Below are 22,157 nucleotides of genomic sequence, written 5' to 3'. Positions count from 1 at the left end.
CTTTAAAACTCTAAATCCTCGTTAGTCTTAAACTCCCCAGCTCATATTTGGCTGGCAACCCTACTTGGCATTTCAGTAATTTCCCCCTTGGCAGCTCATCTTTTACCAAAAATGAAAAACCATTCTGATCTTTAAAGAAATGCAGATGAGGCCAGTCACAGTGGCTCACGCCAGTAATCCCAGCACTTTGGGAAGCCGAGGAGGGTGGATCACGAGGTCAGAAGTTCGAGATCAACCTGTCCAACATGGTGAAACCCCATCTCTACTAAAAATACAAAAATTAGCTGGGCATGGTGGCACGTGCTTATAGTCCCAGCTGTTCGGGAGGCTGAGGCAGGAGAATCGCTTGAACCAGGGAGGCAGAAGTTGCAGTGAGCTGAGATAGTGCAACTGCACGCCAGCGGGTGACACAGTGGGACTCTGCCCCCCTCCCCCCAAAAAAAGAAATGCAGATGAGAAAAAGACCCTTTCTAGGACAACAGAGAATAAACTTGCTACTGTTAGGGAGTGGGAATTTCTGCCACATGTGGATGTCAGAAATGGAAGCTTTTGTTATCAGGAGAATATTCGCTGGTTGATGTTACTTAAGTAGATTGAAATTTCAAACAGTTCTAAGAGCCTATTGAGTTTCCACTATGAAGAGCTGACTTTGCCAAGATGGAAAAAAAAATTCTTATCTGGTTGCCTTTTAACACCTCTGTATGATGTTAGATACAGGTGTACTTCTTGCCTTTTCACATATTGAAGAAAACAGTGAGAGATAGCAGAGTGTCTAGAAAACGGGGGACCTAGATGGAGAGACTGAATGCATGAGGATTAATGCCAGCTTCTTCATATTGCAACCCAGGCTTCAGCAATATCTGATTTTTTAATGCCTCGCAAAAAGCTAAATAAATGTCTGTGTACTGTGTGGTTCCATTCTTGTTCAATACCATCTTGGCTTCCTTTCAGGTAAGGAAGAAATTGAACAGTGATTGTAGCAGTGATTCCCCTGTAGGGGAATGCCCTACTGTGGAATACTCTGAGTGTGTGACATGTCCTTGCTTACCCAAATCCTTGAAGTTCATGAGTAAAACTGCAGAATATAATCTAGGCTCATAGATTCTGAATGTTGGAAGTGAAATTGATCTTAAGATAATGAAATCTACTATGTTTATAATTTGATATTTTCTGTTATACCCCTGACATTGTGCTATGCTAATCACAGGAGTTTGATAAGTATTTGATAACTAAGCAAGGTTTAAGCTAAGTCACCAAATGAAAAGATTAATTTTGACAGTAATTTGAGGTCTGTTGTCTTGTCTCACGTGTAGTCACTGCTGATTGTCAGCACCTTTCTGAAACTGCAAAAGAAAAACTAAAAATGGACCGGGAATTAGCATAGGAAAGTATAGACTAGAAGACCCAAAGTGAAACAAATGGAAAAAGTTTTTTTTTTTGTCGTTAAGTATACATATATTAGAGATGGGAGTCATTACTATGTTGCTCAGGCTGGTCTTGAATTCCTGGGCTCAAGTAATCCTCCCACCTCAGCCTCCCAAGTATCTGGGACTGCAGGTATGTGCTATTGTGCCTGGCTAAATGGCAAAAGTTTGAATAAAGATGTGCCAGGGAATAGAGGCCTCCTGTGTTGGTACAGGTGTATTGAAGTCAGAATACCTGTGCCTGCATCAGTTCTGTGTTGATATTGTGAGTGAAGTAGTAACTCTGCAATGAAGATAAAAACTTGAACACTTTTCTGTTATATTTTACAGTAGATTGATTGGCTCATTGTTGCATACTTACATGATTATTTCTTAGGGTATGTTTCTACAAGCTCTTGTTGGTTCAGAAGGTATAATCACAGTTGGAATTTTGATTTTTTTTTTTTTTTTTTTGAGGCAGGGTCTTGTTCTGTTGCCCAGGCTGGAGTGCAATGGTGCGATCTCGGCTCACTGCATCCTTTGCCTATTGGGTTCAAGCAGTTATCCTGCCTCAGCCTCCCGAGTAGATGGGACTACAGGCATGCACCACACCTGGCTAATTTTTGTATTTTTAGTAGAGATAGGGTTTCACCATGTTGGCCAGGCTAGTCTCGAACTCCTGACCTCAAGTGATCTGCCCACCTCGGCCTCCCAAAGTGCTGGCGTTACAGGCTTGAGCCACTGTGCCCGACCAGAATTTTGATGTATTCTTATGTAGTTCTTTCTTAAATAAAAAATATGATATTTGTTCAGATTAAGGCAATGTTGGGTGTTTATTTTTAGTTTCACATTCTTTACTTATTAGAAATATATTTTTTATAGCTTTAACTCATCAGCTAATGCTTGTGAAAGTTGCCTTTGTTAACATGAATTCCATTTTCCTTTTAAAAATTAAATTATGGCACCCTCTACTGAATTTGAAAGGAATTGCTGAATAGTCATATGCAGGTTTAAAAAAGAGACCATGTGGCTTTACAGATTAGACTTTGTTGACCCCTACACTTGCTATGATGATCCTTTTTGCTCACAGGCTCCTCATTAGGCAGTGTGGTAACATACATGCAATTAAATCCGTATTTTGAAGCAGGCAGAAGAACTAAAGTGATCAAATTCACAGAAGCATGAAATAACACAGTGTGTTCAGTGTTGTAGTTTTATAGAAAACTTGAGAGAGGGTGTTGGTGTGATTTTTGCAAAGAAAGCAATGAGAAAGGACCAAGAGCATGTCTCATTTTAAGGAATTTAAACTTTATCATGAAAGTGCGGTTGAATCATCAGCTGGTTTATTTAGAGTAGTTCAGTGATCACGTAAGTATCTTTGAAAGATGATGCTGGCAGCATGTGTAGGATGGGTTGGAGGTGGGGACAGAGCAATCTGAGGATTACTGTGTTTTCCAAGTGGGTTTATTAGGGTTCTCAGAAGGCACATGATTCTGGGATATGAGAAGCTGGGAGATGTGGAAGTTCTTTTTTTCCCCTAAAAATGTTTTAGCATAAAAATTTCAGGATATGTAGAAAAGTGGAAAGAATAGTACAATGAATACCCATATGTCCACCTTAGATCCAGCAACAGATGACATTTGGCCATATGTTTTCTCTCCCTCTCCTCTGCCTCTCTGCTGAAGTATTTTTGAGTAAATTATAGACACCATTACTTGACACCCCTGAATACTCTATCGAGCATCTCTCCAAAACAAAAGATGTTAGGAGAGAGATGTTTAGGGAGATAAAATCAGGAAAGTTAGAATTTGGTGGTATAGATAATGGGTTCTGTTACATCCAATAGGGGAACCACAAAGACTTGCTTTTACTATTATTAATTTGTGGTTATATAATAGTTTCTTTCTACAGTTTTTTTTTTGAGACTTTCAAGAGATGGATATATAGTAAATGCTATTACACTTTGAATCAAAATGTTGGAAAGGACACTTTTTTCATCAGCAAAAATTTCAAATATACACAAAAGTTGAAGAGGACATCATTCTTGGCTAAAGCAATGGCCCATGCCAGGCTTCTCCATGCGAGAAGAGAAGAAGTGGAGTGATTCCAGAGCGGAGTGGGCTAGGCTCCTCCCACCAGGGGAAGGAGCAGGCTCTTTTATCATGTCAGAAGCCCAGGTCAGCAGAAGTTTGTGTGAGAAAAGCACACAGCCAACACAAGTGTGACCCAAACCCAGTGCAATGGTGAGAGTAGGCAGCCGGCGAGCTGACTGGCACTAACAGAGTCTACTTACTCCGGGAAAAGGGAGCAGATGTCAAAGGGGACTGGGCAAGGATGACCTTTTTTGGTGGGGTACAAAGTCTCGCCCTGTTGCCCAGGTTGGAGTGCAGTGGCATGATCTCAGCTCACTACAGCCTCTACCTCCCAGGTTCAAGCAATCCTCCTGCCTCAGCCTTTCGAGTAGCTGGGACTACAAGCGTGTGCAACCACGCCTGGCTAATTTTTGTATTTTTAGTAGAGACGGGGTTTTGCCATGTTGGCCAGGCTGGTCTTGAACTCCTGACCTCACGTGATCCTCTCACCTTGGCCTCCCAAAGTGCTGGGATTACAGGCATGAGCCCCCGCATCCAGCCAGATACTGACCTTTTAATATCTAATTTGTTGACAGTTTTCCTACTATACTTTTGGTCTAGTAAATGTTTTAGGTTGTGATCAATGAGATTAGCAGTCTTTCTCCTTTGGACAGGAGAACTCAGAAGAGGACAGGCAGAAACACAAAATACATAATGTACATAAAATATATAATATTATAGCTAAAATTGGTAGGGGTTCCAGCAGTCACTCATTCATTTTTTCATTCATTCAACAAATAATGTTTGGAGCCATCTATTATTATAGCAAGCACTATTCTAAGACACCAGAAATTCAGCCATGAATAATGCAGACCAAATTCTCTGCCCTCTTTTAGTTTCTGGAAGTCATACGTTGCTTAACGACAGGGAGACATTCTGAGAAATTTGTAGTTAGGCGACTTGGTCCTTGTGGGAGCATCCTAGAGTACACTTACACAAAACTAGATGGCAGAGCCCATTACACACCTAGGCTACATTGTGCAGCCTGTTGCTCCTAGGCCAGAAACCTGTACAGCAGATGACTGCACTGAATATTGCAGGCAATTGGAACACAGTGGTGTTTGGGTATCTAAACATAGAAAGGGAAGAGTAAAAATATGAGACCACTGCCATATATGTGGTGTGTGATTGACAGAAACATCATTATACCCTGCATCGCATGACTGTATTCTAGTAGGAAAGACAGTAGACAAGAAGAGTGAAATACGCATGACTCGTGAAACTGGGATAGGCATAGGCAAAGATCATTAAGTGGAAATTAGGAAGGTGTGAGGGAGATTTTAGAAAGAGAGGCCAAGGAAGCTGAGAAGATGCCACCTGGGGAAACACCCGGGAAACCTGAACCACTTGAGCCGTGTTGGAGTGCACAAAGCCTCCTGCTTGGCGTTTACATCATTTTCCGTTTCTTGTGAGGGCATGTCTCCTCCCGAGAGTGTATGAATAGGAAGTGGCTGACAGCTGGCTTCCATATGGTCTTAGCAGGCCCCGTTTTTCCCAGCCAGATTCCTCTTCTAACCCTCAAATTTCTTGACACTAAATTGATCATAAAGTAAGTTCTCCTAATCAGATAGATTCATTCCAGGATGTGTTAGTCTAAGACAGTTTGTCTAGCAGTCCACTAACAGGCCGTGCATAGCTCTGTGAAATGTTCTTTTGTGTAACCGTTTCCCATGGTTTTTGGACAATGACCGGCATGTTACTTTCCTTAGCAACTTAATTTTTGTTCTGTCTTTACATAACTCTTTGGAAATGTTAACTTTTCCCCTTTTCTGTTCATTTGTTTCACTGTAGAAACGAAATACTCCCTATTCAGAGCTATGACATACAAATTAAAAATTTGCTAAGTATAGTCAATAGGTTCCAGCAGCTAATATTCATGAAGTGTAAAAATTGAGGTGAAGAAAGTAATATTAAAAGGAATATGAAGAATGCCATGCTCTTAAAATTTCTCTTGGGTATAGCTGACTTCAAATGTAAGAGTCTCTACTATTTAATGCATAAAGGGCTAGCAAAGAATACATTCTCTTCTAATTCATAAAGGATGCACTGTTCTCTATAATATAACATTAGGGTTTTGAATTGTTTGAAGGGCGTTTCCTGGTTTGTTTTCAGCATTGGAAATAAAATAGATGAATATGCTAGAAAAATGGAAATGTGGGTATCAGCTCATATACAGATAAATGAGGATTTCCTTTAGGAGTATAAAGATAGACCACCGTGGAGAAAAACCTAAGTTAATATAAAGTTGTTTGTGTTCTATATAATCAGTACTTTTGGATTATCTATTTCCTTTGATCACTGTCTATTTAAGATAGCTTCAAAACATACATACATAAATATACATGATTGCAAACATCGTGTATTACATTTAGTTTAACTTTTTAGCGCTGTCCTTAGTTTGAAAATGCATACAATTAACTTTAGTATTATGACATAATTATTTATAAACAAGAACAAATTTTTAGAAAGTGTATTGTTTGATACCTCTGATATAGGGCCTAGGAAACTGACAAAACCAGACAATTTACATGAGTCTGTTGTCAGTAAACACATGAAATCATCTTCGTGAATGTCCAGATTTATTACAGATGTTTCTAGTAGCCCACATTTTTAGGAACTGTTGTGTTGAACCACTTAATATTAATTAGTACTCAGGAAATAACAATGTAAATACTTAGAGTGAATGATTTATGTTATTTAAAAACCATACTGTTGATATTTGTAAATGAACAGTATATCAGTCATAATGGGCTAGGTTGTGTTTCAGTAGCAAATAACCCCAACAACACATTTATTTCTTGCTGTTGCTATGTATCCATCACATGTTGGTGGGGTACTGTGCTCCATGTCAGGGACTTGAGCTGATGAACTTGGCATTATGGGAAACATTAGACAACTTGGGAAGGAGAAGATGTATGATCTGATTCAGCTCTGTGTCCTTACCCAAATCTCATCTATAATTGTAATCCAAATTGTAATCCCAACGTGTCAAGGCAGGGATCTGGTAGGAGGTAATTGGATCATGGTGGTGGTTTCCACCATGCTGTTTTTGTGATAGTGAGTTCTTACCAGATCTGATGCTTTAGAAGTGTTTGGCAGTTTTTTCCCCATCCTCTGTTTCTCTCGCCTGCCACCGTGTAAGATGTGCTTTGCTTCCCTTTCACCTTCTGCCATGATTGTCAGTTTCCTGAGGCCTCCCCAGCCACGTGGAACTGTGAGTCAATTAAACCTCTTTTCTTTATATTAATAAATTACCTAGGCTTGGGCAGTTCTTTATGAAAACAGATTAATACAATGGAGAATCCCATGCTCGCTCTTAAATTTGTCACTTTCATGTTACTGGCTAAGGCAAGCCACAAAACCTCACCTAACTTCAAGGGGTTGGGGACACAATTCTCCTCTGTAAGTGGAAGGGACGAGTTGCAGATATATTGTTGAGTAGCATCATTGTCTAGCCGTAATTAGAAAGTTTTCTAAAATAATGTGGTCAAGTTCCCTACATTATATACTTTAACAATTGAGGTGTCATTCATAATTGATAGTGCTGGTTGAAACTATTTATTATATACCGAATATATAGCATAATCACTTGGTATCAGTCCCTCCCCTGTGACAGTGTTTGTGAGTTTAAATACAACAATGATTTATGTGTTTCAGACTTGATCTGCAGGACTGCTATCCATGGTATACTATAAATAGGCAGGCTGTATTTACAGCTGCCCCTTAAATCAGTTTGTTTGTTGTTAGGATTAAGCTTGTCCATGTCCGAGAGCTGCTTACTAGACTTTTGGGCTACTTTTATGGCTACTGTTAGTTTGTAGTTATTTCATTTCTTCCTTAGACTATCTTCAATGTCTTTATACTCATTTTTTGAGATGGAGTCTTGCTCTGTCGCCCAGGCTGAAGTGCAGTGGCGTGATCTTGGCTCACTGTAAGCTACGCCTCCCGGGTTCATGCCATTCTCCTGCCTCAGCCTCCTGAGCAGCTGGGACTACAGGTGCCCGCCACCACGCCTGGCTAATTTTTTGTATTTTTAGTAGAGACGAGGTTTCACCGTGTTAGCCATGATGGTCTTGATCCCCTGACCTCATGATCTGCCTGCCTCGGCCTCCAAAGTGCTGGGATTACAGGTGTGAGCCACCTTGCCCAGTGGTCTTATACTAATTTTTTTAAAATTGTGGTAAAAAATAAACATAACATAAAAATTACTTTTTTTTTTTTTTGAGACGAAGTCTCGCTCTGTTGCCCAGGCTGGAGTGCAGGGGCGCGATCTTGGCTCACTGCAAGCTCTGCCTCCCGGGTTCACACCATTCTCTTGCCTCAGCCTCCTGAGTAACTGGGACTACAGGCGCCCACCACCATGCCTGGCTAATTTTTTGTATTTTTAGTAGAGACGAGGTTTCACCGTGTTAGCCATGATGGTCTTGATCCCCTGACCTCATGATCTGCCTGCCTCGGCCTCCAAAGTGCTGGGATTACAGGTGTGAGCCACCTTGCCCAGTGGTCTTATACTAATTTTTTAAAATTGTGGTAAAAAATAAACATAACATAAAAATTACTTTTTTTTTTTTTTGAGACGAAGTCTCGCTCTGTTGCCCAGGCTGGAGTGCAGGGGCGCGATCTTGGCTCACTGCAAGCTCTGCCTCCCGGGTTCACACCATTCTCTTGCCTCAGCCTCCTGAGTAACTGGGACTACAGGCGCCCACCACCATGCCTGGCTAATTTTTTGTATTTTCAGTAGAGAATGGGTTTCCCCGTGTTAGCCAGGATAGTCTCAGACTCCTGACCTTGTGATCCGCCCACCTCGGACTCCCAGAGTGCTGGGATTACAGGCCTGAGCCACTGCATCTGGCCCAAAATTTATTGTCTTAACAATTCTTAGTGTACAGTTTAGTAGTGTTGAGTATATTCACATTGTTATGCAATGGATCTTCAGAACAGAAGTTTTTCATTTACAAAACAAAAACTCTATACCTATTAAACAACAACCACTTTCCTTTCCCTGCAGCCCCTGGCAGCCATCAATTCTGCTTTCTGTTTCTATTAGTTTGACCATTTTAGATACTGCTTATAAATGGAACCATACAGTGTTTGATTTTTGGTAACTGGCTTATTTCCTTCTTTTTTTAAGGCTGAAAAATTTTCTATTGAATATGATACCACATTTGGCTTGTCCATTCATCTGTCGATAGACGTTAGATTTGCTTCCACCCCTTGGCTGTTGTGAACAGTGCTCTAGTGATGTAGGTATGCAGATATCTCTTTGAGTTCGCACTTTCAATTTTGTTGGATATATACCTAGAAGTGAGATTTTGGGATTATATGGTAATTCTATTTCTAATATTTTGAGGAACCTTCATGCTATTTTCTGTAGTGGCCATACTACAGAAATTTACATTTACATTCCCATCAACTGTGCCAAGGGTTCCAGTGTCTCTACATCTTTGCCAACACTTGTTATTTTCTGTTTTCTTTGATAGTATTCATCCTAATGTAATATCTTATAATTTCGATTTGCATTTTTGTAATGATTAGCGATGTTGAGAATCTTTCATACTGCCTTCCTTTGTGTTTTATAGATTTTTTTGGTGTGGACATTCTTTGATTCTCTTCTTATTACCTTTCGTGTATATTCTGTAGGTATTTTCTTTGTGGTCACCGTGAGAATTGCACATATCATCTTAAAGTTATAATCTGTTTTCATTTAATAGCAATTTAATTTCAATCACATATAGAGACTGCTCTTTCTAATTCTGTGTCCCCATATTTGTTATTGATATCACAGATTACATCTTTTTATAATGTGTTATTTACTATAAATCATTAACATAAATTTATAGTTACTTTTATGCTTTTGTCTGTTAACATATATACAATTTATATGTATGTAAATTACATGTATATGTTATATATTTTATCATATATTTTAATATAATTCATGTGTGTCTCTGTGTGTGTATAAACATATATATATATTTATTTAGATCAGGTTTCACTTTGTCACCCAGGCTGGAGTGCAGTGGTGTGCTTATAGCCTACTGCAGCCTCAGCCTCCTGGCTTCAAACGATACTCCTACCTTAACCTCTTGAGCAGCTGGAACTACAGATGTGTGTCACCACACCCAGCTAATTAAAACAAATTTTTTTTTGCGTAGATGGAGTCTTACTTTGTTGCCCAGCCTGAAAATTTATAAAAGAATTAAAAGTGATTTATGCATCATTACAACATTACTGTATTTTATATTTGTTCATATATTCAGCTTTACCAAAGAGCTTTATATTTTCATGTGGTTTTATGTTGCTGTCTAACGTTCTTTCATTTAGACTTGAAGGACTCCCTTTAGTATATGTAATACAGGTATAGTGGCAACAAACTCCCTCAGCTTTTGTTTATTTGGGAAGGAACTTAATTTATTTTTCATTTTGTGGGACAGTTTTGTCAGATGTAGTCTTCTTGAATGGCAGACTTTTTTCTTTCACCACTTTGAATATATCATCTTACTTCAACATACTTCAGCAAAGTTTTTGCTGAGAAATTCACTGATCCTCTGTGGATGCTCCCTTGTACATGATGAGTCACTTTTCTCTAACTGCTTTCAAGATTCTCTCTGTGACTTTTGGCAGTTTAATTAGAATATGTTTTAGCATGAGTATCTTTGATTTATTCAATTCAGAGCTTGTTAAGCATCCTGAATTTTTATGTCCATTTCTCCCCTCACATTTGGGAACTTTTCAGCCATGTCCCTGTCTCTGTTCTTGTCAGACTCCCATAGTGCATGTATTCATCTGCTTGATGGTGCCCCATTAGGTTCTTCCCTTTTCTTCATTCTTTGTTCACTTTTGCTCTTCTGACTTGGTAGTGTCATATGATCTATACTCAAGTTCACGGATTTTTTTTTTTCTGCTTGATCAAGTCCGCTGTTGAGTCCCTCTTGTGAATTTTTCAATTCAGTTATTGTATTTGTAAGCTCCAGAGTTTCTAGAAATAGAAACTTTTAATAGTTTCTGTTTCTCTGATTCTGTTGTTATTTTGTTCATGCATCCCTTTCCTGACTTGTTTTAGTTGTCTGTTTGTGTGCTGTTTTAGCTCATTGAGCATCTGGAAGGTGATTATCTTGAATTCTATGTCAGCTGATTCAGAGATCTTTTCTTCAGTGTGGATTTCTGGAGCTCTATTTTGCCCCTTTGATTGGGCTACGTTTTACTGTTTCTTTGGCGCCTTGTGTTCTTTTGTTGAGATCTGGGCATTGGAAAAGATAGATCCTCTCGGTTTTTATTGACTGGCTTCGTGCAGGGCAAGATCTTTTCCAGTCGGCCTGGATAGTGATTATTTGGACCTCTCAAACCATTGCTGAGAATGCATCTTCTCTGGCCCTGTGCATGTAATTTCATGGTTAATGAGACTTGCTCCTGTTTTCCTCTCAGAAGTCTGTACATTAATCTCGTCCTCCTCATGGCATCCGTCTGAGGTTCTGCTGTCTTCCTGATGCTGTAACAAGCCCCTGGGCTCTCTTTTGTTTTCAGTGGCCCCCAATCTGGCATCCAGATTATACCCTCTTCCTGTTAGCACTCCAAGTTAGTCCCTTGGGCAGCCCCTCACAAGCCAGAACATTGGGTGCACATTTTCCTCTTCTCTTTCCTTCTTGAGGGAGAAGCTGGAAGTTGGGAATTTTCCTCCAAATTACTCCATGTTGCACTGGGGTCAGGGAGGAGCTAAAGTGGACAAAAAGCAATGCACTTTCCAACGTGCATTGATGTCGCCTTCCTTAGCTTTTGCTTGCGTGGGTGCTGCATAATTAATTGGCTTCTGGAGTTACAGAGGTAACTTGGTTTGTATGTTGTTGTTGTCAGTGTTTCCATGGGGAAAAGAGAGTCTGAGGTATTCTGTTCCACCATTTTACTGATGTCACTCCCTGTACATGTTTAGTAAAACCTCCAGTCATTGCTAGAATATTTCACTTGATGTTTTGCTATGCCTATACAATAATCATAACTGTGTTACAATAAGAGGTTTCATTGGTAAAGAGGTAGATTTTTGGTAACTCTATTAAAATTTAATCTTAAATGTCTTAAATGTAGCGTTTTAATAAACAGATTTATTCTATTTTTATGCATGGTAGGTTGAATATGGAGTGATATATAATTTTAATCAAACTTGCTTCATTGACTGGTTTATTTTTGACCTCTCAAGATATTTTTGAAATTAGTGTCTATGAATTGTGGGTAATGCTAGAGTGACATTTTGTTAATAAGAAAGATTTGGTAGAATCTGAATTATATTCTTGAGCTTCAGATATACTCCATCATTTACTTAAGCCATATAAAACAGAGGGACAGTATCCCTGGCTGTCATGCAAGATGTTACTGTAAATTTTAGAGAGATCTGTGGCTTTTACAGGCTGTGCATTTTGTAGGTATGTTCTAGACCTTAGGATCGAAGGCTGAGAATGTTATTTTTGGAACCTACTTGATGTTTTCGGTATATCAGAGAAGGCACTATGTTACGTGACTGAAGAGCCAAGAAGAGGACGTGGATATGAAGCAGGCAGTTTTCTGATTTGTAAACGGAATCAATTAGAACAAGAAAATTAAGGGGAAGGTTGAGGGAAAGGGAGAGCTAAAATTGGAGCATCTGGTGTGTTTCGTGTTTAGATGCGTTGTTTCATTTAACCAGTCAGAAAAAGTGACTGAGATACACATATTCTTTCTATTTGACCACTAAGAAAACTGAGAGAGGTTAATAGTCGTTAAGAGGCAGCATTGTGTAGAGTGATTCACAGGATGGGTCTTGAATTCATACATACCAACATCAGAATCCCTTCAAGTTGTGGGCTTAGGGCACATTGCCTAAAGTTCAGTTTCCTCATCTGTAAGACATGGTAATAGTGCTTACATAATAGGATTATTGTGAGCATTAAATGAAACAGTGCATGTTGCATTTTTTTTTTTTTTTTGAGGCGGAGTCTCGCTCTGTCGCCCGGACTGGAGTGCAGTGGCCAGATCTCAGCTCACTGCAAGCTCCGCCTCCCGGGTTTACGCCATTCTCCTGCCTCAGCCTCCCGAGGAGCTGGGACTACAGGCGCCCGCCACCTCGCCCGGCTCGTTTTTTGTATTTTTAGTAGAGACAGGGTTTCACCGTGTTAGCCAGGATGGTCTTGATCTCCTGACCTCGTGATCCGCCCGTCTCGGCCTCCCAAAGTGCTGGGATTACAGGCTTGAGCCACCGCGCATGTTGCATTTTTAACCTAATATCTGGAAAATTGTGAGATACTCAATAGGAGCCATCACGAACATTATTCTTATTTATTAATTTTCGTTATTTAACGTGGCTTTCTGAGGTCTCATGCCTTGTCAATTGTGTATGTGGTAAGTGGTAGAAGATCCTTCAGATTTTAAACTCTGTTTTTTGTCTTACCAAAGCATGTATTCTTTTCATTGTAGGACCACTAGAAGTTTGCGAGATTAGAGGAAATATGAAATAGAGAGTGATGAAAACAAGACTGTGAGTGTTAGTAAGGTTGGGCGTGGTGGCTCACGCCTGTAATCCCAGCATTATGGGAGGCTGAGGCGCATGGATCACCTGAGGTCAGGAGTTCGAGACCAGCCTGACCAACAGGGCAAAACGCCATCTCTACTAAAAATACAAAATTATCCAGATGTGGTGGCGGGCATCTGTAATCCCAACTATTCAGGAGGCTGAGGCAGGAGAATCACTTGAACCTGGGAGGTGGAGGTTGCTGTGAGCCGAGGTTGCACCACTGTACTCCAGCCTGGGCAACAAGAGCAAAACTCTGTCTTGAAAATAAAATAAAATAAAATAGAATGGAATAAAATAAAGTAAAATAAAATAAAATAAAAGTGGCCATCTGTTGATTGGCTGCTATATATGGGTTAGATGTTTTACTTTTATTTCTTTTAATCTCATTTCACTAAGTAGCTTGGCCAGGATCACAGAGTCAGTAAGGCAGGGCTTGGGTGCGATCTTAGGTCTGTCTGATTTCAAAATCTGTGCTCTTGTTGTTAGGCTGTGCTATCTCCGCATAGGTAAAATGATGAGGTGACTCTGACTTGGAAGGGAAAGAGAGCGGATCATTATTCAGTTTTTAGGGACATATGATGATATGGGTTCCATTCTTAAGGAATCTAGTGGGGGACATTGATTGAACAAAAAATGTAAAATTATGTTGATATATGTTAATTACAAAGAAGAATTGGTTTCTGCGGTAGAGAGGACTGAAGGGAATGCCAGTGGAATGCTGAGATGAATCTGGAATTGAGAATTAGTCAAGGAAAACGTAATCAAGAAGTTGTATCACTCTTCTCTGCCCCCAACAATTAGAGGAAAGAGATAGAGAGCAAAAATAGTGGGTCATTGATGGTCAGTGGCATAGTCTTGAAGATTTAGCCAAGACTTTTTAGCAGTAAGTGGTAGAATATAAATGCAATGAAAGGACAGTCATCATCAGAGGAGTGCCCCGGAGGAGAGGTCTGGAGGATGTGCCAACACTGTAAATGCTGCCATTTTTGCTTAAGGAGAGTAAAAAAGGAGAATGGGGTCATGGTGCACTCACTGTTGTAGATGGTTCGGGTAGTCTGGAATGAGGTAATTGCCTGCGAGTGCTAGTTCATTCATTACACCTGCGCTTCCAGAGAAGGGGCAGTTGTGTGCCTTCCCAAGAGCCCTCACTAGATGAGGCCCTAAGGGTCTCGTGGTTAATGTTCCTTCCTGGCAAATGGACCAGGGTTCCCGCAGACTTTCCTAGCAGCCTTAAAGCCTGGGTCTCTTCACCTGGAGATTATAAAGCAGCATGTTCTCTTGTTTCCTTTCTGAAGTCTTTAAAGGTTTATAGATTCTTTTAGTGGGATTCTTCTCTTCTGTTGCTTCAGCATTTCCCTTTCCATGTGTGGAAAGGACATGTGTTGGTTTTATATTAATATAATCATTGGACCCCATTGGATTTGTAAAATGTGGGACATTTTGATCCTTCATAATCTTTTTTTCTTGAAAACTAGGAATTTTTGTTTTTCGTTGTATAAAGCATCTTTTCTTACATACAACATCCTAATACTTGGCCAGTTATAAGTCTGTTTTAAAATTCTTTATGTATAGCAACAGAGTCTGAGATACTTGGGATAGCCAAAATTGAAATGCAGTTTTGTCTATGATTAAGAACTGAATCTTTAAAAATTTTCACAATTTTGCACAACAAATTTTTAACTTTCTTTTTTTTGAATATATAATGACCAGTACAAATGTTACTAGAAAGCATGCTACTTCTAGATCCTTAAGTCACTAGCAGATAGGATGTAAGAATATAGAATAATGGTCAGCAAACTTGGCCCTCCTTCATTTCTGGAAATCAAGTTTTATGGGAACACAGTCATACTCAGGTACATATTGTTTAGGTTGAGATCATATGGACCACAAAGCCTAAAATGTTTACTGTCTGACCCTTGACAGAGAATGTTTGCCAAACCTTGGCATTAGAGAAGCAATTCTCAACATTTTTGGTCCTCAGAGCTATACTCTTAAAAATTATTGAAGGCTCTAAAGAGTTTTGATTATGTGGGTTATATTCGTTTAATTCATTTAAAGTAACAATATTAAATTTGCTTCATATTAACACAAATAACATTTTTATGAAAAATAATTTTACCCTCAAAACAAAAGCATGAGTGAATTGCAAATTTCTTTAATTCCTGGCTCAACAGGAGACTGTTATATTTTCGTATCTGTGTCTACTTTCATTTTGTTGCTGTGTGTTCCGGTTGAAGGATATGAAGAAAAACTGAACTTACACAGATCTGTAGTTGGAAAAGGGAGGAGTATTTTAATAGCCTATTCAGTTAACTGCGGATATTCTTTGCTGTTACACCAAAGATAGATGGCAGTTTCTTAAAGATAAATTTCAGTGTAAAATCTGAAAATATAGAAATAAAGCTATTGTATTGGAACTTTAAATCCATTGATCAATCTTGAGCTTTGAATGGATGTTGTTCATGCATAATTTTCTAATGTGTTAGTAGAAAATTGGAAAATATTGGTTCACCGAATCATGCAGATCTTCCCAATGTTGATACAAAATGCCAAAAACATCACGTTTGTTAATGTCACCGTGGGTCTTCTCAGCAAAGCCTTTGGGTATTGGGAAGCTGACAGAACCAGTGCAAAGTGGGGACTTGGTTCCACCATGCGTGTGTTTCAGTTTACATAGCACCATGCAAAATGAGCCTCTAGTGGATGCAAGTTTTATAAAATTCTGATTTTTGCTTGGAAGCTCATTTTTATCATTAGCAACACATATTGTTTTTGGTTTCCCTTGAAAGTATGGACTCTATTTATCTTCAAGAAAATGTTTGTCAAATACCGAAGCTTGAATAACCATAGTTTGTCTTCAGTTGTTCTTTTAAGTTAAAAAAAAAAAAAATGTTCCATGATCAGAGCAGCCAGTATAGTTCACAACTCAAATCACTGCACAAGTGTTTTTTTGAGACAGTGTTTCCTTTGTTTATAGCAGCAGTTACTTTATGTGTGCTTCCCATTATTCACACAGGATGTTAAAAAGAAGAGTACTCAAGAGTCAGTTAATATTAATTTTTACTGCTTCCTTAAGGATATTCTATAGTGAACCTTCCCTCTCCCCTCCTCCTCTTACTGTTTTTCTTCCTCTTCCTCCTCCTCCTCTGAATGAGCATCCTTGGCAACAAAGAATACAATGTTGAATAGTTTCAATTTGGTGCCATTATCTTGACTCATGCTCAGGTGCCAGTGGTTTTACCAACCGTGACCATTGCTTTTCACCATTGGTGCAAATGCTGGTACAGTGCAAAAGACAAATAACATCTCAGTACTTTCTTCAGCAATTTTATGAAAATAGTTTGACCTCATGGACCCCTCTGAAAGGGTCCACTAGGGGTCTGTGGACCACACTTTGAGAATGACTGGTATAAAAGGTACAAGTACCATTTTATATAAGCAGATGTCTGCCACTTAGTATATGTTGCCTCCTTTTATTCTTAGAGTTATAATTTAAGAGGGTCCAAATAATGTTAACAGATATAAGTCTGCTTCTTGCAGTGGCTAACAGAACTAATGAGTCTTTCAGATTGAGCTTCTACAAAAATCGTGATAGATTTATTTTTAAAAAATATGTGATAGATTATTTGTTTGTGTTATTTTATTGCTCTATTAGGTTTTGAAAATGTAACTTTCGAGTATGTGTATCTGGTGAAATAATCTACAGTTGGATTTCTGAGCACTTATTCTTCTGAAATGATAGATTGGGAACATAATTATTAAACTAGTTTATGATGACAGTTAATTACAAGTTTTCATATTCTTGAACACTTACCCAAATATAGAGGAAATGTATTTGAAAATTACTTGATTTCTTGTTCATATATATTAACTGTGTGTGTGTGTATATGTTCACATTAATAAAAAATGTTGCAGACGATGGATTAAGTTATTTGCTGAAAAAGTTTTAAACACTTGCACTTCTGTGGTTGACCACTAGATGTCATGAGTGCCATGGGAGCATTAACAGTTACCCAGGGCGGGTAGAAATGGAAGGTTGTAAGCTCATAGACCTTCACATAGTTCACTGTTTCCACATGATCAATGCCAGAGGAACCTGATACAGTGTGATATATAGAAGCAAGGTACAACTGGAATAATGAAATTTCAAAAATAAGCCCTTTTAAAGGAGGGTTGTAATCATTCTATTGGGCATTGTAAATGCTTCAGGTGCACTTGATACTGCTGTTATGTTCCTGGCTTTTGGGTCTTTCTCTTTTTTATGGAAAGATGGATTGAACTTCAATTTAAGAATATTCGGTAATCCCTCTCAGGACATACTGTAACAGCTGGTATTTTTGTGTTGTAGTAAATCGATTCCATACAACAGTCAGTAATAATTATGGCTGCATTCCGACAAATTCCAAAGCATTTTCAATGAATTTCGCCAAAGAAAATAACATCATTACTACAAAAATTTAACTCAGTTTGAAAGTTAAACCTAGCAACTTTGCTTCATTCCACAAAATACAAAGTATTACTGGTTAGGATTCTGTCAAACCAGTTTTAGAATTCAGGTACTCGTATATGGTCTGAGGAGGTGATTACTTTGTAGTATATATACTTAAAAGATAATTGCTTGTAGTAAATAACACAGCTTTGGAAAAATTTAACCTCGAGTGTTCATTATGAAATAAAAAACAAGAAATGCGAGGGCTTTTCGTATGTGGCATAGATGAACAGCAGCAACACCAGCTCAAAAGGATGTTTTGATGTGGAATGTAAGGTCTTCAATATTAATGGAATATGAGTGTTTCAAATTATATGAAATTCTAATTGATATAAGCATATGTTGTCTTGTTATATGGTGTGTATGGTTTATAAAGGTGAAACATTGTAAGTTCTTTAAGCTGTGAAGAAAGTGATAGGTTGCATGGTATAGATGGTATAGCATATGTGCAATCTGTACCATATGAATTTAGGCTTTTCTCATGACATAAAGACCTTAAATTCCATATATATACACACACATATAATAAATACCTACTCACATACATACATACCTATGTATTGGCCTAATGGTACAAATGTGTCTGCAGACATTTTAGAAATTTTAATTGATTTTCGTTTTTTTCTATTAGCAAAACAAAAGTCTATGAATTGACTGTGTTCTTTAAATTATACAGTCTTTTTTTTTGACTTTGAATTACTTCATTTCTAGCCTTGCTTTATACAAGGAACATTTTCCTGTAGTTGAATCTTCATCCTGATTTTTAGAATAATTTGTGAAGGCAAAGCAAAGTTGCTTTCAAAATTATTAGAAAAACAGCTCCATACATGTGCATTAGTGAAATCTTGCCTCACATGTTTAATTTTTAACTTAGCTATATTTTCATTTGGTATTTCAAATAACAATTCTTATATTATAAATTAGCACTCTCTTCTGTATTGATGTGTATGCATGTTTTAACTGTGTCAGCCTTTGCAATAACATAAAGCAAAATTCAAGGTATTGCAGCAGATAGTCTGATCTAAAATAATCTCTTTGATGGTGAAGTTTTTAATACTAATTTTCACTTTAACAATTAAAAAACAAATTTAGAAGGCTTCAATAGAATCTTACAGTTTGGATTTTTTAAAGTAAATTTTGGCAAGTTCATTTCTCTTTATTCTGCAATTTGAATCAGCAACTTTAAAGGCTTTAAGAATTGATGTGAACCAGTTTTTCCAGTGTTTCCAATGTTTTCTTGTTGTTGTTAGTATATGTTAAAAATATGCTTCTAAATTACTGAATTTGCTTTATAGAGAATTGAGGAAAGTACGTTAAAAATGAACTGAAAACACATTGTGTGGTTCTTCTGATTTCTACAAAAATGTAAATGGAGTACTTTTTCCATTATTAGCCAGGGGTGATCCAAATTTAAACCAGATGGCCTCCCTCTAGGTGTTAGGCCAATGTAAATTTTAATCTTGCTACTTTCTTTTATGTTTTTGTTTTATAATCTCATTACCTGAATTAAAAAAACCCTAACAACCAGTGTTTCTTGTTTATTTACCATGTGTCAGACACTGCATTACATGAGTATATTTAATTACCGAATAGTTCTAATTTACTCATGTCTCTGTTTGTGTATAAGGAAGTTAAGGCTTAAGAAGATGAAATACCTTGCTGAAGATCACAGAACTACCAGCATTAAAGATTAGGTCAAACTCTAGATCCCTTGTTCTTAACTAATATGCTATACTGCCTTTACCGCTTATCTGAGGATAAACACTAGTTAAGATAGTTACTGAAAAAAGTTAATATTTTTCCAGATACAACAAAGGTTAGTTTTTACTAAAAGAATTTACTTGTGTATGCTAGCTTGGATTGTTAGATTTACTTTGGATTACTAACATTTCTGTAAATCTATAATAACATCTTGCTTCCATTTTAGTAAATATTCCTTCAAGGTTAGTTGCAGACTTCAGTTAGAGAACCACGTATTTGTCATATTAGGATGAGCTATTTAAAAAAATACAATTAGGCTGGGTGCAGTGACTCACACCTGTAATCCCAGCACTTTGAGAGGCCGAGGCAGGTGGATGACTTGAGGTCAGGAGTTCAAGACCAGCCTGCTCAACATGGTGAAACCCCTGTCTCTATTTAAAAAAAAAAAATAAAAAAATAAAATTAACCAGGCTTGGCGGCAGGCGTCTGTAATCCCAGCTCCTCAGGAGGCTGGGGCGGGAGAATTGCTTGAACTCAGGAGGCAGAGGTTGCAGTGAGCCGAGATCGCACCACTGCACTCTGGCCTGGGTGACAGAGTAAGATTCCGTATCAAAAAAAAAAAAAATTAATTATAAGTTTCTGACAATTTATATAGTCTCTGTTCTACGTTTAGAAATATAGCTGAGAATTATGGTAACACAGGGAATGAAGTTGAGAATGGCATTGACTTACAGAAGCTTCTTAAAATTATCCATGTATCCAGTCAGCGTTCCACAACCCAAATGTAAAAATCTTGAATTCAGGAAGCCTCAACACACACACTGAGAATATTCACGCTTTCAATCAGAAGTTGCTCATCAAGACCAGAAACTCTCACAGTTCGTGTTTGCATGTGGGCTGTAGAAAAAATTCTGAAGAGTTGTGATGTCTCCAATAGTGATTGGGATGAAAATTTTGAATTAGTTACAGAATGTTGTGATTTGGTGATGGTCCCTTTTTAAAAAAGATAAATGTTTCTTTCCTTTCTAGAAACGGCTTACAAAATATACAGATCTTGGTAGACAACGTGGCTGCAGGCTGTTGAATTGGAATTCCCTGTGGCTGTCTGAGGGCAGGGTGTCTGGAGAGCTGTCGGCTGACCTGTTCCTACACCTTGCATCATGCCAGCTTTGTCAACAGGATCTGGGAGTGACACCGGTATGTGACCCCAAGAGGGGCAGTTCTTATTGCATCTTTGCTTAAATCTTGTTCACAGTGAAATACAACATTGCTTTAAGCATTCAGGCAGATCATACTTGTTTTTCTGTCACCAACACTAGGGGCATGAGATCAACTCAGGGATGCCCTCCTAGGTAAAAGTTATTGGAGGACATGGACTCATTGCCTCTTTCTCCAGGTAGCGATGGCATGAGCTGATGCTGTCGTACTGTCTTGGTTTTAGAATAATTCTGTGCATTTAATTTAAAAAATTAAGCATTTGAAACTTACAGAAAAGTATGGCAAATACTGTGATAGCCATATTATCCTTCACTCAGTTGTATAACAGGTAGGAACTGTTTGCCACACTTGATTCCGATTTTTCTCTTTTTTTTCTTTAAGAAACAAAACATTATCCTTACCCCAATTCTCTGTTTTCTCTCTGTCACCAGAGGTAAAACTATCCTGAAATTGATATATATCATTAAGGGATTCAGTTAAAACTAACAAACATTTCATGTTATTATCAGTTATAAGACTGAGATACCTAGAGTAGGTATTTCTAAGAAAGGAAAAAAAAACTCACATGCACGCATGTGTACATAAAATCCTCCCCTTCTGATCTGATTCAGGGAAGTAAAAGTGTGGTGGTAGATGCCTCTTTAAGGTCCTATTCTGGATCAGAATCAGTACTTTTTCTTTTCTTTTTTTTTTTTGAGACGGAGTCTCGCTCTGTCGCCGAGGCTGGAGTGCAGTGGCCGGATCTCAGCTTACTGCAAGCTCCGCCTTCTGGGTTTACGCCATTCTCCTGCCTCCGCCTCCGCCTCCTGAGTAGCTGGGACTACAGGCGCCCGCCACCTCGCCCGGCTAGTTTTTTGTATTTTTTTAGTAGAGACAGGGTTTCACCGTGTTAGCCAGGATGGTCTCGATCTCCTGACCTCGTGATCCGCCCGTCTCGGCCTCCCAAAGTGCTGGGATTACAGGCTTGAGCCACCGCACCCGGCCAAATCAGTACTTTTTCAAAGTGTAGAATCCTGGATGCCTCTAAGAACTACTAAAACAAAATGTAAATGGGTTTAGGGGCCTATGTCATGCATTTTTAAAGCCCCTTGAAAGAAGTGATAACACAGTATAACGAAAAGGAATGTTCTCTGTTTTATATGGGGCCATCCTGAATTTGGTTGATACAGCTCTCTAACCAGCCGAGATGACTGTCTCAGGCTGGAAAATTACAACGACTGGTGCTATAATCTCAAAAATGCCAAAACACAAATTCAGTTTTATCTTGTATTATGTTACACTGGCATTTTCATTTGCACTATTTGCAAATGTTATTCTTTGCCATTTCGGGCATATCCGTAGTTATGTGTTGGCAAGTTTTGTCCCGTCTTTTTTTTGTTTTATTTTGTTTTGTCTCATCTTTATCTATCAAGAATGATTTTTTTTTTCCATTTTTTACCTGAGGATTCATTTTTGTCAGCAAGAAGTTTGATGGTTAAATTACGTAAAGCTTTTCTTTCTCAAGACCTTAACTTGGAAGTCAGACCCTTTGGGGATTTTTTTCTTCTTTTTAGGTTTTATATAGTCCCACATTGTGTTCTACTTTATAAAAATGAATGATTTAACTTTCCATAGTGCTTTGGGAAATTATGGATAAAATTTATGTGAACCATAAATTTACTATAGTTGTGTAATGA

The 22,157-nt window shown here is 38.3% G+C and overlaps 1 protein-coding gene across 2 annotated transcripts in view; it reads left to right on the top strand.

The window, feature by feature from the left end:
• Positions 1 to 22,157, top strand: part of MPP7 (membrane palmitoylated protein 7) — a 303,028-nt gene that overhangs the window by 81,788 nt on the left and 199,083 nt on the right. For both annotated transcript variants that reach the window (XM_033209887.1, XM_033209886.1), the window contains one exon: positions 20,293 to 20,460. In XM_033209887.1, the coding sequence (XP_033065778.1) occupies positions 20,424 to 20,460 (37 nt within the window). In that variant the 5' untranslated portion in view covers positions 20,293 to 20,423. The remainder of the gene's footprint in view (positions 1 to 20,292; positions 20,461 to 22,157) is intronic.

Source organism: Trachypithecus francoisi, unplaced genomic scaffold (genome assembly GCF_009764315.1).
Source record: "Trachypithecus francoisi isolate TF-2019V2 unplaced genomic scaffold, Tfra_2.0 Lachesis_group9, whole genome shotgun sequence".
Lineage (NCBI taxonomy): Eukaryota > Metazoa > Chordata > Mammalia > Primates > Cercopithecidae > Trachypithecus > Trachypithecus francoisi.
Note: the sequence above shows the minus strand (reverse complement) of the source record. Positions and strands in the feature narration are given on the sequence as shown.